This window comes from Fukomys damarensis, unplaced genomic scaffold (assembly GCF_012274545.1).
Source record: "Fukomys damarensis isolate Sample0158 unplaced genomic scaffold, DMR_v1.0_HiC HiC_scaffold_14, whole genome shotgun sequence".
Classification (NCBI taxonomy): domain Eukaryota; kingdom Metazoa; phylum Chordata; class Mammalia; order Rodentia; family Bathyergidae; genus Fukomys; species Fukomys damarensis.
In genome coordinates, this window is record NW_022900926.1 from 16,189,331 (window position 1) to 16,207,300 (window position 17,970).

General features: G+C 39.9%; 1 protein-coding gene across 8 annotated transcripts in view; it reads right to left on the bottom strand.

Annotated features, from left to right (window-relative positions):
• Positions 1-17,970, bottom strand: part of Zc2hc1b (zinc finger C2HC-type containing 1B) — a 69,299-nt gene that overhangs the window by 50,840 nt on the left and 489 nt on the right. For all 8 annotated transcript variants that reach the window (XM_010626615.3, XM_010626620.1, XM_010626623.1 and 5 more), the window contains exons 2-5: positions 13,084-13,145; positions 10,880-10,999; positions 10,223-10,361; positions 135-274 (exon numbers count right to left, since the gene is read on the bottom strand). In XM_010626615.3, coding sequence (XP_010624917.1) covers positions 135-274; positions 10,223-10,361; positions 10,880-10,999; positions 13,084-13,145 — 461 coding nt within the window. The remainder of the gene's footprint in view (positions 1-134; positions 275-10,222; positions 10,362-10,879; positions 11,000-13,083; positions 13,146-17,970) is intronic.

Below are 17,970 nucleotides of genomic sequence, written 5' to 3' on the forward strand. Positions count from 1 at the left end.
TTCCCAAAGAAGTGACTGACAGTGGTCGGCTCCCTTAACTCTTTCGTTATTAGAAGGCTATTAAGGAACCCTACCAAATTCTCCCTGCTTTTCCCAGGTATGCAAGGACACAAAACCCACACCTGGATATTTACCTGAGCTCTGGATGTCAATTTAGCTGCAGTCTGGGCTGGATCAAAGACTCGGCGAGAAGACTGATCTTTGCAGAAATTAATATGCCGACCAGCTGCGGTTTCATTAAATCTCCTCATGCAATATGGGCATTGGATATAATCTAAATGCAAAGATAACAGCAAAAGCCAATGAACAATTCAGAAGCAAATATGGAGCGGACTCTATGAAATAGGTAGAGTATGAACTGTGTTTCAGTATGAAAGGGGAACTGATTTGAGACATAGTGGGGTCATGGAAGGGCTCACATAAAGGAAGTGGCAGGAAAATTTTTACTCCCTAAGCACTCATTTCAATGAGGAGTATGCCCAAAAGATAGGTAAGTGGCACCTTTCTTTAGACAGGAGCTCCATTACCCTTAGGAACTTCCCAGTGGAATGGATTATGCACTGAATCCTCATACAAAGGAAATAAGCCAGAAATGGGAGCACAGTGCCGATGGCGAGGAAGAACACAGAAAATCCAAAGTGAAGCATAGGATACGGTACTGGGTGAGACAGGAGCTCATACAGAAATTATGGGAGGAATACAGGAGGAGATAAGATTTCATTTCACAATGTGGGCTTGGAGGTGAGATTAGAAAGTAATGTCACTCTGTCACTAGTGGAAAGAAATACTGCTTTAGCGGCAGCTAGATTTGTTTCACTTTCCCAGGTGAGGAGGCAAATGGTATATTCAGGAGAGTAAAAGGATGAAAGATGTTAGGGCTCAAATGACAGGAGAAGGAACAAAGAAAAGGCAATGGCTTCAGAACCAGCTTCTGTTTATGGGCCGCAAATTCCAGGCAGCTCCTATCCGCCCTGTAAGCCCTTTCTGATTCTGCAAAATACCTTTGTGTCTGGATGTTTCCTTCATTTGTAATGATCAGACATGACAGGCTGGCAGGAGAAAGGGGGAGTGAGAAAGAGAAAGGCAGAGGCAGGTCTTCTTGGCACGTGGAGCTGTTTGTAGCAAGCCTGGGTCAGAGCCTCCTTCCTGGGGGCGGGCGGGGTGGGGTTTGCTTTGTTTTGACCCCGGCAACTTTAAGGGATAGCAAAGTGGATATGAGCGGCATAAGAGAACCTCCCCACCAAGTTCTGCGGCTGCGTCAACATTCAACTCAGGATAGAAGTTTGGATCGGTGCAGTCTAAATTCCTCCAGCCTTAAGCCGTTTGGGGAGTTTTCTATCTGAACAAACCATGCCGTAAGACTGTAAAGGGCTTAGCTACTATCTCGTAGCCTTGCCTGTTATTTCACATTCTGGAAGGCAGTACTTAGCCATCAGCACTGAGCACCTCATTGGCGGCAGGCGGTTGGACCTATGGGGGTGCCGTGCCACTCTGTCAAGGCGTCAAGATCCCCAACAAAACCGAACATTCCCACCACCACGAACGCCTTAGAAAGAACAAAATGAGACAGGGCAGGGTTGAGAGGTGACACGCGGCTTAGGCTCTGGAGCCTGCCTGCTTGCTTTGGAGCTACCTGTGCTTGTAGAACCGGGGCAGGTTCCTAAGCCTCCTCAGCACCATTCATGCCATCTGTTTCCTGGGGCTGCTGTGAAAGTGAACTATGATTATCCCCACGGGAGCCTGGCATGGTAGGAGGCGTGGAACACACCCAGTGTTTTTAAAATGCTAGCTCTAGTCCGCCACGGTTGTCTTCCCAACTACCAAACAGTTAGGGGTGCAGCTGGTTAGGGAAAAACTAACAGTGAAAGAGCCACGATACTTCAGAACTCATTAACAATGCTGTAGAAAAACCACACAGAACTCGGTGCTCAGCGGGGTGGTTGTTTCTTCAGCTTTTATCAGCTAGGGAAGTCTCCCGTCAGAAACGCTGCGGCCATGAGCCCTGCTCGGACCAGGCAAAGGCACTGACCATGGCAATTCTGAGCTGCGTCCTCAGCCCCGCAAGTTCAGCACCCACCGTCACCCTGCCACATATCCGGCGTGTGGCACCGCCATGGGGGCGGCACAGTTCAGGTAAACTTTCCCTGCCAGCAAAAATACCAGGGGTGATACGGCAGATAGGCGACTGCTACTGGGTAGGATAGGGTGCCGGGGGAAGGGGGAAGCAGGAGGATTTCTGGGGTCCACAGGGGTTGAATGTCAAACACTCTGAGAACGGAGAATAGAGTGCGCCAACATCTAATCGTGGCCAACGGAGCTACACGCTCTATCCTCACTCAAGAGTTCCTTCATCTGGCAGTACAGCTTTTATAAAATTACTGTGTCCTATGTATTTCAATGGAGATAATTTCAAAAGTCAGACTACAAATGGATTCTTATGAGGAACATGGTGACCAGGTCTCACACAAAATTAGAGACATAAACATCATTTTTAAATGCAGACACTGTGACCCCCACATGCAATAGTGACCAAATGTCTTAGGCCTCACAGAATAATCCCAATTATAACTATTTTACATCACTGCTCCTATAAAGGATCACAACATCCGGGAAATTTAAATCATCCTCAGATTTGGTTACATCAGTAAGAAGTAGAATACATACATGAGTGTCACAAAAATGGAGTCAGGAAAATAGGGAACCGTGCTAAAAGAAAAAGGAATCACTTGCACTCCCAGGCATATTCGGCCATATTATATATAATTCTAATCGTGAGTGTGCATGGACGAATCTGGAAAATATTGGGTAATATAAAATCCTTGCACAATCAAAATAATCAAATCATGATGCAAATGTGCTGTTGTACAGAATCACTTCACTTGTTGCATATAATTATAGTTAAGCGCACAAGAAAGAATTGAATTCTTAAACTACAGTTTGGCATAAAAACATGGAAGAAAACAAATTGAACAGGCAATCAGGCCTTGCCGGGGAAGTGGTTTTTTTTTTTTTTAAAGAAAATAATCCATACATTTTAGATCTGACTTGGTAATGAGAAAAATTCACACAGTACAACATTTGACATCGTTTCAGTTATTCAACTAAAGGACCCTAAGAGAACCCTCTACTCTGTAGCTTCTGATTTTAAAATAAAGCTATTTCTTTTTTCACTCTTCACAAAGGGTTTTTCTTGTTCCATGAAATTTACTTTTGCATTACTAAAATTATAGCTACAGCTTTTTCTACTGAAACTCTCAATACTGCACTTTATTTTAAGCTGCATTTTCATCACTACTCAGCAAAAGTGAATGCAACTATTTTTTTGTTACATAAGTTCAGATCATGTGTGCACTTGATAATTCTTTGGTGTGATCTCACTGTGGCATTTTGTTCTTGTACTTTTTCAGATGAATCTGAAGAATAATTTCCACACAATAAAATTTATCTGTGCTACATGTACAGTTTAACGAGGTTTGACAAATGTACCACTCTAATTAAAGTACAGGACCTTTGCATCACCCCCGAATTTCCCTCAAGCTTCATTTCAGGCACAGACCTCCAGAGCCAGCCGCTTCTTTCCTATCACTATGCATAAGTTTCACTCGTTTCATATAATAGAGTATCCATCCTGCCTGTGAAGCACTCAGAAACATTCCCCAATCTGCTTATCCATTTAGTTTTTGATGGATACTCGCAGTTGTTTCCAGCTTATGCTACACAAATAAAGCTATGAACATTCATGTCTAAGTCTCTTTCATGGACATTTTTATTGTTTTTGCACAAATATCTAAAAGTAGAATGGTTATACAGATCAACTGTATGTTTGAGAAAACACCAGTGCAAAGTGGTTTATTGGGCATCATTTTTGCCACCTGTCTGTTCAAATACATCTCTTGTCCTTTTCCTAGAGGGTTGTGTCATTATCGAGCTGTGGGAAGTTTGTTTTATTTACTTATTTGATGATACTCAGGATTGAGCTACACCTCCAGCCCTTTTAATTTCTTATTTTTGAGACAAGGTCTTGTTAAATTTCTGAGTTGCCTATGTTGGGCTCGAATTTGTGATCCTCCTGCCTCAGCCTCTCGAGTGCTGGGAGTAGGGGTGTGCCACCATTCCTGGCTGAGTTTTTTATATATTTTTAACGTGAGAGCCCTTTTTAAAATACGTATGTTCTCAATATTTGCTCCCAGCCTATAGGTGGCCTTTCCTTTCTTAATGGTAACTCTCAAAATGTAAATTTTTTGTTTTTCATGACAATTTACCAAGTCCCTTAAAAAAACTGTTAGTGTGTCTGTGTCCTGCCTGAGAAATCTTTGTTGACCAATTTTTTACTTTTTTCTAGAAGTTTTATAGTTGTAGCACTAAAGTAAATGATGTATTTTGAGTTAATTTCTCTATATATTATAAGAATCGGGGTTCATTTTTTCGCACACAGATGCACACTTGTTCCAAAAATCATGTGTTGATATCCATCTCCTCTATTTCATTATCTTAGCATCTTTTAAAAAGATCAGTTGCTGGGCTGAGGATTTAGCTCAGTGTTAGATAGTCAAGATTTTGTGCTTTTTGTTGTGTTTTTTTTTTTCCCCCACAACAATTTTAGCTTCTACAAATCTTTCCATTTTCTACACACTTTTAGAATTGGCTGGCCAGCTCCTCCATGGCAGAGAAAACATGCAGGTATTTCTATTAGAATTAAATTGAATCCTCAGCTCAATCTGGGTAGAAATCCATCACTATGCTGAATCTCCCAAACCAGGAAAATAATAAATCTCGTCACTTATTTTGGTCCTTTTTAATTCTTTGAAGGAACGTCTTGTGCTTTTCATTTTACAGGTCCTGAACATACTTTACTGAGGTTTTTTTATTGGTCCATGTTTGCAGCACATAAAGACTGCATTTCCTGTGGAGTTGGTACACACGCACAACACATCTTCATTCTTTCTTCATCCCTTTGTTTCCCTCCTCGCACCCTCCATCTCTCAGGTCCTGTACATTTTTGCTAAATATATTCCCAAGTATTTAATTTTTATGTTCTAGTAACCGCGATTCTAATTTTCATTTTTAAATAGGACTACAATGCACTATGTATACTTGCGGGGGCGGGAACTGGACCCAGGGAGACCGAGTTACATCCCTGATCCTTCTTATTTAATTTGGAGACAGTTCAGTTTTCGGTTCTGCAGCCTCTGCCTCCTGAGTTGCAGGATTACAGGCAGGGCCACCATGCAAGGCTTACTGTGTAACCTTGCATCCTTCCCCCTCATCAAATTCACTGTTCTCGGTAGCTTTTGTGCAGTTCTCTAGGGTTTTCTACATTAACTCCTTCTTGATCACATTGTGAATAAAGGTAGCTTTACTTTCCAATCTTTATACCATAATATATACCCATATATATTATCTATTGACCGTTTTTTTTTTTTTTTGCCTGATGATACTGAATACCATCTTTAGTAGTGCTGAAGAGAAGTGGTCAGAATGGATACTTTGGTTTTTTTTTTCTTTATCTTAGTTTTTCTACATTGAGTGCATGGGTGAGCAACAGATTTTTAGATGCCTTTTTATGGGGGAAGTTCCCTCTATTTCCACTTTCCGGCAATGTTTATGTTTTGTTTTCAACACAGATGGATGTAACGCTGTCAAAGTTTTATCTTTCGAGATAATTATGTGCTTTAAACAATATCTTATTATGGTAAAACATGTTCATCACCTTCTTCTCTTTACTTAATTTGGGTTTAATATTTTTTTAACTCTTTAAAGGGAAAGTATAAGGTAATTGATTTAAACTTCTTTATTTTTTTAAAATATAAACATCTAAAGCTATAAAGTTTCTGCCAGGCACTACATAAGATATATCCCACAAATTTCAATATATTTTCATTTCATTCACTTAAAAATATTTTCTAATTTCTTTTGTGACTTCTTAGATCCATGGGTTATTAGAAATGACAATTTCCAAATAGTACTGGGGATCAAACTCAGGACCTTGCACTTGTGAGGCAGGCAGGGGCACCACTGAGCTAAATCCCTGGCCAACTAAATTTCTTAATATTCAGGAATGTTCCCGATATATTTTTTCATTCATTTCTAATTTAATTTTATTGTGATCAGAAAATACAGTCTGTATGATTTCAATCCTTTTTAAGTTTCTTGAGACCAACTCTGTGGTACTGTCGTCTGTCTTAGAGAAATGGTCCATGTATTTGAAAACAATGTGTGATCCGCTGATGCTCTGTACATCACACTGTAGATGCTGATACCAATTAGGTCAGACTGGCTGATACTGCTGCTCCAGCTTTCTACATCTTCCCTGGTTTTCCTTCTGCTTTTGCATACTGAGTGATAAAATCTCCTAATACCATTGTGAATTTGTCTACTTCTCCTTCCAGTTCTGTCACCTTTGTTCTACATTCTTTGAAGCTCTGTGGCTAGGTACATAAACATTTAGAGTTGATAGGTCTCTGTGTTGAGTGGATCTTTTGAATTAAGATCTGTTAATACTTGCTCTGAAGTTGACTTTGCCTGATATCAGCATGGCCACTCTAGTTGTATGTTTATTGTCTACATGTATACATTTTCCTGTGCTTTTATCTTGTATCTTAAGTGTTTCTTATGAAAAACATAAAATAGTTGGCTCATTATTATTCAGCTTAATAATCTGTCTCTTACTGAGTGTGAAGTTCATTTATATGCACTTATTCATATGGATAGGTTTTACTCCACCGTCTTGCTCTTTGTATTTATCTCATTTGTTCCATTTTTCCCTTTTTTGTGTTCTCTTTTAGGTTGAATTTTTATCATTTTAATCTCTATTTAATTTATTCCCTTATTAGCTCTAAGTCAACAGTTTTGAGTAATTATTAGAGTAACCACACGTCTATCTTTAAATAGTACTATATCTATTCACATGTTATGTAAGGACCTTACATAATTTATCCTTTTTCTCGACTCAAACTTGTGCTATCATTTTCATACATTTTACTTCCACAAGCTATAATCCTCAAAGGATGTCATTATTTTAATGCCTTAAATAACAAATTATAACCCACAGCCAACATTGTACTCAATGGGGACAAAAAGACAAGAATGCCCACTTTTGCCCCTTCTTTTCAACATAGTGTGGAAGTTCTAGGCAGAGGATTTAGACATGAAAAAAAAGAAACTCAAACAACCCCCAAAAATAGAAGGATACAAATGGAAACAAAGAAGCAAACTTATCTCTGTTTCCAGGTAATCTTACAATAAAACCTTGGACTGGGAGTAACTTGTTCTGTGAGTGTTCTGTAAGACAAGCAAACATTTCTCATCAATTTTAACTTGATAAAGTAGCCATGTCTTGTAATACAAGCAGTCTGTGATGCCAAACATCACATGAGCACAACTGAGCCAGTGTTGTTCTCTAGCTCCCTCCTCTCTCTGCGGGCTTGTGAGTGATACTCTCTCAACAGCAAGAAATTATGGAGATCTCCTGCAGAAGAGGAGGAGAAAAGGCGGAGGAATCCCTTGTTTCAAGTGAGATTACGAAAATGTAAAAAACATTGCAAAATTTTGTAGAAAAAAATCCTGCACTCAGATAAGGCTGTAGCAGTGCAAGTGATGAAGCTGTTTAATGACAATGCAATGTCCCATTTCCATGAAATCCTCAAAAGAAGCAATTGTCGTTGAATAGGTTCCTTATAAAAGTTGTACAAAAAGAAAAGATTCCAAAAAATATATTTAACAAACATCAACAACAAAAAAAGAAAAGGTTCCACTGAGCCAATATATAGCAGTGATTCCATTAGTAATAGTGAATTTGCCCTACAAATAACTCTCCTCTCTTAACTTCCTCATAACAGCCATGAAGGTTTTTAAAGGTAAATGCAGGTTAATTTGTTTATTTTTAAATATTTCATATTTTCTTTATCATTTTATATTACAGTAATTATTTTCATCATTTTACATCAATATTTTTAGGTTGTGGAATGAGTCATTTAAGTTTCCATTATTTCTTATGGAGAAATTCACTTTGATATAGTGCTTTGGATTACAAGCATGTTTTCAGAATGAATTATGCTCAGAAACTAAGATTTTACTGTATCTTATTATGTAGTGATTCCTAAAATTTCCACAAAAATACTTAGACCTATAAACGCATTCAGCTAAACTGCAGCATATACAAGGCCATTATGCCAAAATAAGTAGCATTTTTATATGCTGACGATGAACAATCTGAAAAGAAAGCAATTCCATTTACAATAAAATAAAAAAAGGAATAAAATACACAGGAATAAACTTAACCATGGAGTAAGACTTTTACACTAAGAACAACAAAATATTGCAGAAAGATATTAAACATAAATAAGTGGTATTCTGTGTCCATGGATCAGAGGACAGTACTCCTAAAAATTACAGTACTACCGCCTGACGTGGTGGTGCACGCCTGTAATCCCAGCACTAGGGAGGCTGAGGCAGGAGGATTGCTGTGAGTTCGAGACAAGCCTGGGCTACATAGTGAGTTCCAGGTCAGTCTCAATGATATGTGAGACCCTGTCTCAAAAAATAAAAAAAAAAAAAATTACAGTATTACCCAAAGCAATCTATAGGTTTGATGCAATCCCTAATAAAACCCAACAATTCATAAATAGAAAAAAATCCCCAAATTTACATGAGACCTCAGAAAAAGAAATCAAAACCCTAAAAGCCAAAACAACATTGGAGCACTCAGAATTCCTGATTTCCAAACATACTATAGTGCAACAGTAATCAAAAGTGTGGTACTGGCATAAAGATGGCTATGTAGACCAGTGGAACAGAACAGAGAACACAGATTAAACCCTCAAATATATACTCAGTTGACCTTAAATAAGAGATGCAAGGTCATTCAATGGAGGAAGAACAGTCTTTTCATCAAATGGTGCTGAGAAAATTGTCTTTCTATGTGCAGAAGTACGAAGTTGAGACATTACCTTACATCTCATATAAAACTTAACTCAAAATGGATCAAAGACCTAAACCTAAGAGCTAAAACTATAGAACAAAAAACATATGGGACTCCATTAGATTTGGCAAGGATTTTTTAAATGTATGACATCAAAAGCACAAACAACAAAAGAAAAACTAGATATGCTGGACTTTATCAAAGTTTTAATATTTTATACATTAAAGGCCACTGTCAAGAAAGTCAAAAGACAGTACAAAGGGTAGGAGAAAATATTTACGAATCATATATTTGATAAAGGATTAAAAGTAATCTAACCAAACTTTTAGCCCTAACTTCTTCCAACTTAAAGAAAGATGGGATAGAGAAACAAGTTAAACACTAATATGACTAAGCAAGCAGACGGTTATAGAATATGAGGCATTCCAAGGGATAAACAGCCTGGTAGAGCTATAAGATTTTTAAAAGATTGTAAATATAACAAAAGACAACACATAAACCTTGAACATAGCCTGAATTATGGCAGGGGAAGAGGGGAAATTGCAGGGAGGGCTTTAAAATACATTCTTAGAATATGTGGGAAAGTATTTTTTGCAGTTATGATGGCATTGTGCTCATGCAGGAAAATATGCTGAAGAGATGCATATTGAATAGTTAAAGATAAGCCATGGATAGTAAAAGGTAAGTCAGGGAGGGCAACAATTCTAAAATTGTCAGATTTCAGCCGGAAGTTTTGTACTGTTCCTTCTTTTCTATAGATTTGAAAATTTCCAAAATAAAAAGTCTGGAGCAAAAAAGCAGTGGACTACTAAACTGTACAAATTAGAATGCTAATTTAAATTAGAATTTAAGAGAGAAAGACTGAGATGAAAGGAAAAAGAGAGAAGGAAGCTGTGGCCATCTGGCCCTGACCACTGCAGAGCTGCTTAGACTACTCTGCACACTCCCAACCCCTTGGCCAACGCACGGATGATGTCCCCAGAACTACACAGTGACACAGCAAGGCGCAGTGGTCTGACGGAGGAGGCAGCAGAAGAACTGGGGAGAAACTTTTCACATACACACATAACTCTTATATAATTGATAAAAATCACTTGTATGCAAATGTCATTGTCAATTTTAGAGTAGAGAGAAGGATAGCAATCGGGCCAAAAGTCAAGCAGAGCCACAAAAGCAAACCGAAGGGCTAGGGCTATAGCTCAGGGGTAGAAAGCTTGCCTGGCACCAGCAAAGCTGTGGGTTCAAACTCCTGTACTGAGAAAAAGAAGAAATAAATGAAAGTAAGCCCACATGTCCGCACACCTGGACTGACGCTGGGAGGGGGCGGAGGAGGTAGAGGCCTGCCTTCTCTCATGGCTAGCGGGCACCGCTTCGCTGATCGGATCGCATTAATGAAATCTGCATGTTGTTGTCTCCAGTTGGATTTCCTCACAGGTTGAGACTGTAAGAATGAAAACCGATAAACGCTACCAAAGTCTATCCATGTCTCTAGGATAATTTTTTTTTCTTAAATTGGGATTTGCATCTACAGGAAACAGGTCTGTGAAGTTAGGAGGGAAAGGAGAATTGTTTTTAAAAACGGCTACTTAAAGAGGCTTGGGAACTGCAGTAATAAAATGTGCAGGTCACAATAGTGAAGGGAAACACAAAACAAAAAGTAGAAAAACAATAGTTACAAAACTTTAACAGAAGACAAATGGAAGTGACATTCTTCCAAAGTTAGTTGCTAGATTTAAAACAACTCTAATGACAATATAAACAAAATTCTTGTGCCCACATATGGAAAGTGAAATATATTTGGAAATAACAAGTGAGCAAGATTATAAAGAAAACAACAAGGTGGATCCCACTTAAATGATATTATGCTGATTTATCAAGCAAAAAAACAAAACCAGAGACTGAAAATGGGCATAAATGTACTTACTATAATACAGCACAACAAAGAAGCAGCAACAGTACCTTGGATTGAGGCGCCTTCCTCACAGTGGGGATGTCAGTGCCCTGCAACCTCTGCTTCAAGGAATTGAAAGGTTTACGCTTTTTGTGGAAGAGTTTTCTACATATTGGTCCGTGCCTTTTCTAGAAAAGGAAGGATAGCTATTACACTTTTGGAAATGCATCATCAGAGTTTTTTAATTCCTCTTTGTATTCCATAGCCCCCACTCCAGTGAGTGGGTTGTTCCTTCACAAGTCCATCTTCTAACTCTCAGACCACAGCACAGCAAATGTATATGGCTGTCCTCAATCATGTTAGATAAAATACTGTGTTTGGGCAAAGACAATGAAAGTCCCTGCATCATGAATGTCCCTTAAAAGTGGAAGTTTTGGGGTGGTGCGTTGGGAATCCATGGAACCCGCAGGAGATAAAACCTAATGGGAGGTCTTTAGGTCACCAGGCACACACCTAGAAAGGGATCATGAGACTCCTATTTCTCTTGGCATTCCTTTGCTTCCTGGTTATTAGGTGAGCAGTTTTAATTCATCATGTGCTTTTGCGGCCATGATATGCTGCTTACCACAGGCCCTAAGCAATGGGCCAACGATGGACTGGACCCTCAGAAACTGTGTGCCAAAGTAACCCTTTTCCTCTTGTAAGAATATCTCAGGTATTTTGCTTTTGTGATGAAAAGGTAATAGGACAATGAAATAAGATTTACTTTGATTTGTTTTTTGCATATTTAACTCTAGAAGTTTAGCACCGCACTCTTTATTCCAACCAGCAGTCCTTTAAGTATGCAGCATTTTTGGCACAAAAACTAGAGAACCACTATCTAGAGCTCTGCCTGTATACCACCTTTCTTAAGTCTGTTACTGGGTCTCTATGGGATGACATCAACACTTTGCCCTTCTTGGTAGATATGTGACACATAATAGCTAGCATTTACAAAGTGACTTTATCCCCCAACCAACACAGTGTAGGCTCTATAAAAATCACTACACTGAAAAAAAAAATCACTACAGCAAGATAAGAACAAGCCACCCCATGTTAAACCAAATGAAGAGGATGTCAGATCGCTCAGTCAGACCTTCTCTGCAGCCTAGAGATATGCTGAGGGAGTGAAACTCAAGAGTATCCAAAACACACCAGACCTTCATTGATCCCTCCACACATGCACCGCCCAGGACTCAAACCTACTTCCAGAGGTGCAGCTTCTGGATGGCAAAGGCAGAGCAGGCCCCTGTGGAACTGTTGGGATACAACAGGCCCCAAGAGCTCCCTCTAAAATTTCCTAGTTAATAAGAACAGACATTTTATTTTTTAAATTCCCTAGAAAAAAATAAAACCTGCAACTTCATTTTGTAGCCTTTAAACATAGTCAGGCTTATAGTCCAAATCTTTTGAGATACACCTCCTTGATCTTAAATGCTCTGATCACATCATCACTTAGGTTTTTTTGTTTTGTTTTGTTTTTGCTTTTGCTTTTGGTACCAGGCATCAAAATTGGGACCTTGCCCTTGCAAGGCAAGTGGCAGAACTGCTGAGCTAAATCCCCAACCCCATTATTTAGATTTTTAATCAGTCATCTTTCTAGGAATCTCTTTATAATATTTGGGTCTACCATTTATTTCCTAATTTTGAAGTAGATTCAATTTTATAGCTACCAACCGAGGAACCTGCCACATAGCTTGAATCTAGATAAGAGATCTTGGATCAGGGCTTGATTTGTTTTATTTCATTCAAATGCCATAAAACGCCCCAGATTGGGGGGTTCTGAATATGGGACAGAACAGAAAACAGGAAGGTTAAAGGACTTGTCAGAATTAGTGACAAATTTGGGGCTAAAAGCCAAGTTTCCAGATGCCTGAAATTCAACGTTCATTCCTTTTGACTAGCTAATTTCCCTGGTGTTTTAGACCTTGAAATTTGAATTTTTGATGCTTAAAGAAAAGGAAGAAGAGCCAGAACCTCTGAAGGGGTAGTCGGCTGCACCAAGACCCCTCCATCTGGCTTTTAGGAACAGCACGGTTATCAGGGTCACTTTTGAATATGGCGGCATTCGTGTGCCCAGTGTCCTGGGGGCTGGCAGCCACAGGTTGTGTACTTGTCTTCCTTTCCTTCCCCTCCACATCTGTCTTCAATCTTGGCACCGCCAGCTCCTCACCGACTTTGACAGTTCATTTGACTCCAATGAAACACATCTACAGAATGTCTTTATGTTTACCAGAACATCTGCTGCAAAGCGTCTTCCACAGACTTCACAGGGAAACAGCTCCTGATTACCATCTGCATAAGAGTCAAGAGCACATTATGTTAGTTCCGTGGAATTGCCCAGCCAGCCGAGAAATGATGATGGCTGGTGAGCGGTGACCTCAGGGGCCTGACATCCTCACCATCTTTTCCCTCCCACCAACTGCTTCCTTCTCTTTGAAAGACCTTGGGTAAACTTACCTGTGTTTTCCTTTCCTGATATAAACTAACCTCACAAGTAAATTGTGTAACCTTCAGGCAACCAGAGTATCATCATTGGATTTAGTAATCAATATATACTTCAACAAAGTGTCTGATAGCTATGTTTAGACATGTGTACAAAGTTAACACCTTAATATAAAGTCACAGCCAGGCATGAGTGCCTGCCTATCATCCTAGCACCCAGGAGGCTGAGGCAGAAGGATCACTGCGAGTTCAAGACCAACGTGAGTTCAAGGCCAGTTGGGGTTAATTAGCAAGACCTTGTCTCAAAACACAATATATATGCAATATATACATTTTTTAAAAGTATAACTATATAAATGATCCAATGGTAACACCTTTGGAATTCCTCCTAAATGAAAGGCTGCAGACTGAGACTGTGCCTACTGTATCCCAAGAGCCTCAGGGTACCCAACACAGAATAAAATATTCAACAAATGCTAGTTAAAGGTATAATTCAAACAAGAATTTTGTTTCTACCATAAGACCAATCACTCATTCAACAAATAATTAATAATCTGCTATGTGCCACTCTGTGGAAATGTGAGAAAAACCACACATGGTCCAGCATAGAAAAGCACAGAATGTCGTAAGAGAGAAGTCCAGAAAGAGTCAAGAGAGAAGCAAAACATTACGGGCTTCTAATAGTTCCTTTAGTTCATCTGGAGCTTATTACACAACGATTTTCTAGGAAGTTTGTGGTCTGAGCATGACTTGATTTTGGAATAATAATCTGGGCTCTACGCTCCAAACAAGGAAAGCGACCAGGAACACTGAGTTGGAAGGAGCTGTCCAGAGCTGTGGAAGTTCCCAGACAAAGGGGAGAAGGGAAGGGCAAGGAGAAGAGGGAGATTTAGTTAAAAAGCTGGAATCAAAGGCTCAATGGAAAGAGGAAATGGGAGGTGTTACATCCAAGGGTTCGCAAGGTGACCAGCTGGGGAGAGCCTAGGAAGTGACAACCAGAGAATGTCTAGGGCCATGCTAAGTTGACAGGCAGCTCAAGGTGGTGGGGCTGTGGATAGAAATGGGAGCTTGGAAAGGAGGGCCATTTCAGGAAGAAACGTGACCTCAGCCTTGGAAATAGTGAATTGAAGTAGATTCGTCCCGCCAGCAGGATGGAAATGAGGGAGAGGTCAGGGCCAGAGACACAGATGGAAGCTTTGAGAAATGAAGTAGAAGCACGATCTTGCCAGGGAAGTCATGGAAAGAGCAGTACGGAGAGGAACCTTAGGGAGACTTATACTTAGGGGCCAAGAAAATGATGACGATAAGCCACGAGAAGCAGGAGAGAACAGGGTCACAGAAACCAAGGGAAGAGACTTTGCAAAAGGAAGGTCTGGTTCACAGGAGGCTGACCGGTAGCCCACTACAGATGTTATTGATTTAAATTTTCTTCTCTCATCTGCTAACTGGTATTGTGTTTTCAACTCAGGACAGCCGTCTCATCACACAGCAATCTTTCTCCCTTTCTGTTCTTTCAGCCTTCAGATTCTAAAACTGTGTCTTCCATTATTTTTTTTCAGGAAAGTAACCCCAACCTCCCCCCGCCACATAAAACTGTTCACCCTAATTATAAATCTATTGCTTTTTCTAAGACACTAGTGAAGGATAAACTACTGTTATGAGTACTAGAATAATAATTATATGGTGCTGTTTCCTCATGTGCTCCTCATAGAGCCCTGTGAAACAGGGTTAGTACTCTTTTGGTGGCACTGGGAGGATTGAACCCAGGGCTTCATGCATGCTAGGCACATGCTTGACTGTGCTATATCCTCAGACTGGGTTTGTATTATTTTAACCATCAAGAAAATGCAGGGTCATGGGGACTGACTGCTCTCAGATCACAGGTCACAAGTGGTAACACGAGGCTTGAACCTGAGTCTGTCATGTGAAGGTACAAGATCCCAATGATACTGGGTCTTACAGATTTATCCCATTTTGTACCCACCTCATCACATGGCTTTGCTGTATAAAATATCTTTGAAAATTAGGGTGAGTGAGCAACCCACTTTCAGGTCCCCCTTCTGTCTTCTTAGACAGCTTTCTTTCTCTCAATAAATTTTTCATGCTCTTAAAAAAAAATTCCAATGATAAATGTGACTATTGTTTGCTTAAATGTACCAATAAACTTAATGGGAAAAAATCAGAATGGTTTCATACTGCCAAACAACAAATTGGGAAATTAAAATATATAGAAAAGATGCTTTAAACTTCCAAGGTAAAATAATCTATACCCTAGAATTCTGTATCATTTAACTATGAATTAAATATGAAAGTAGAAGACATTTGCAAATATCTAACTTCTCAAAAGGTTTACATTCCAAGTACATTCTTGTAAAATTAGTGGAGCACGTGATTCACAAATGAGTGAGGAAAAGATACTGGAAAAGGCAACACAACTTCAGAGGGAGAAAAGGCATTCCAGAGGCAGGCAGCAAGCAGCCCCAGTTGGAGGTGTGTGATTAGCAACAGAGATGTTGATAGGACCAAGATACTTCCTGCCTTTGTAACCTTAGGGTAGCACATCCACAGAAAACTGCCTTTCTGTTCTCTACTGGCTCAGTGAGTATCTGCTATCTCTTTCGCATCCTCATGTTTAGATGAGAAGAGGATGCTCCTTTTATCCCATAAGGATCTACATTGATCTTGAGAGACAGAGTTAGGTAGATCATGGTAACTTAGAAGCAGAAAATAGAACCCAAGCATACAACCCTGTGTGCATCTCTTCAGATCCAGGATGCTGTCACCTCGCTCTCTGCCACACACAAAGATCTTGTAGACTGTGGAGGCTCAAGTCAGACCCAGTTCAACTCCTCCAAGACTTGCCTTCACCTAATGGTAGCCAATGCTGCCCTCACACAGCCAGCTTTAGGTTTCTCTTTCAGTTGTTCAAACATAGATGCTCTTGTGTTTAGGATACCATTCTACCATTCAGATGGTCTGAAGATAAAACAATACAGGGTGCGGGGAGAGATGTCTAGTAGAACAGTCTGAATATAGATGACTGTGTTTCCTGAGCAGAAAGAGGGGAATGAAACTGACAGTTTCTGTAGGCAGCTTCTACATTCTATTTCTTAGCCTGAATAGTGGGCTTATGTCTATTGCATATTATCTCTTAAGTTTCACAACGAAAACTCAAAGGCTATTAGAATGTTTATCTTCTTCTGCCCTTTTCCCTCCTGCTCTTTAACTAGATAAAAGTGAACCAACATCAACATACAGGGAAACAAAGAAGACAACAACATAACATACTGAAAATATTAGCAGTAAAGTTCCAAGATGACTAGACCTTCACCTTGGTGACAGGGTCACATCACAATGGAGACTGTGGGCACAGTGCATCACAGATAACATACACAAAGGGCCACAGCAGCTAAGATACTTAAAACTTTTACAGTGGTAAGAAAGTGGTTTTAAACCAACCATGGACAGTACTTTAATAAAACAAGAGTAAAACAAAGTAGGCAAATTCTTCATGACTGTCCTTCACCCGGCTTCACACAGGCCCTTTTCTTGCTACTCCCACTGAATGTGGGTGCTGCTGGTTCCTCCAAGTTTAAGTACTTTTTTCTGAAATGTCTTTCTGACTCTTTCACTCAGACACTACTTGAGACTACCAAATGCCAGGCCTTGTCCTAGTCACTAATGACAAAGCTATAAGCAAAAATTCTGCCTCATCTGCTCCAGGGAGATGATGAGAAAATGGTCTCATGCACCACAGAGAACCTAAAGCAGGGGAGGGAGAATGCCATTTTTACACACACACTCAGGGAAATGCTTACAGGGAGGTGGTAACAGCAAGCCCAGTGAAGGCTTATCTGTCACGAGAGACTTAGGGGGAACAGTGAGCACTATGGTTCTCATTCTGAGTGGTACTTGGCGCACTGACCCCTCTGCCAATTATCTGTGCAGCTTACAACCTGCCTTTCCTGGCCTAATAGTTCTTGACAGCAAAAACCTGACCTCTGGGGACTTCCACCATTTAGCATGGGGCCTATATGTTCAGTTCCCAACCATCCTTTATAAATGGCTCAAACATCAGCCAACCTGAGTGCCTGGCTGTGGAAAGGGGATTCCAGGCTGCTGGGTTGTGTGTGGAGGGAGATAAAAATAAAATACTATAAATTTAAATTATAATCAATTTGTTCTCCAGAATAAAGTTAGCATCTGTAAGTCTGGGATTTCTTCACTTTATCACTGTATACTTACTTAGTCAAGACTTGTAGATTTATCACCCCTGTAATTGTCAATGTCCATTAAGTCCTGTATCAGTGACAGTAAACCTTTTGGAATTTACATTGATACCAAGTCTACTGTGACAAACGACTACGTTCTCCACCACTGCCCTACATAAACATAAACAGCACCATGACAGAATGACAGCCAGTGTCTCAGATTTGCTGGTCCTGAGAACCTTCAGTTGAGATGGCCTCCAAAATAAGTACCCAATCCTTTCAGGACTTAAATTCCTAATACATAACCATCAATTAACCCTTTCTGTTTTTGCAGGTTAGCAATTAAAACTCTTTGGCATTCTATACCTATTTCTACAGCCAAGTTTTATTTAAAAATGTTGGGGGCTGAGGATTTAGCTCAGTGGTGCTGCAGCCTACCTCACAAGCACAAGATCCCGAGTTTG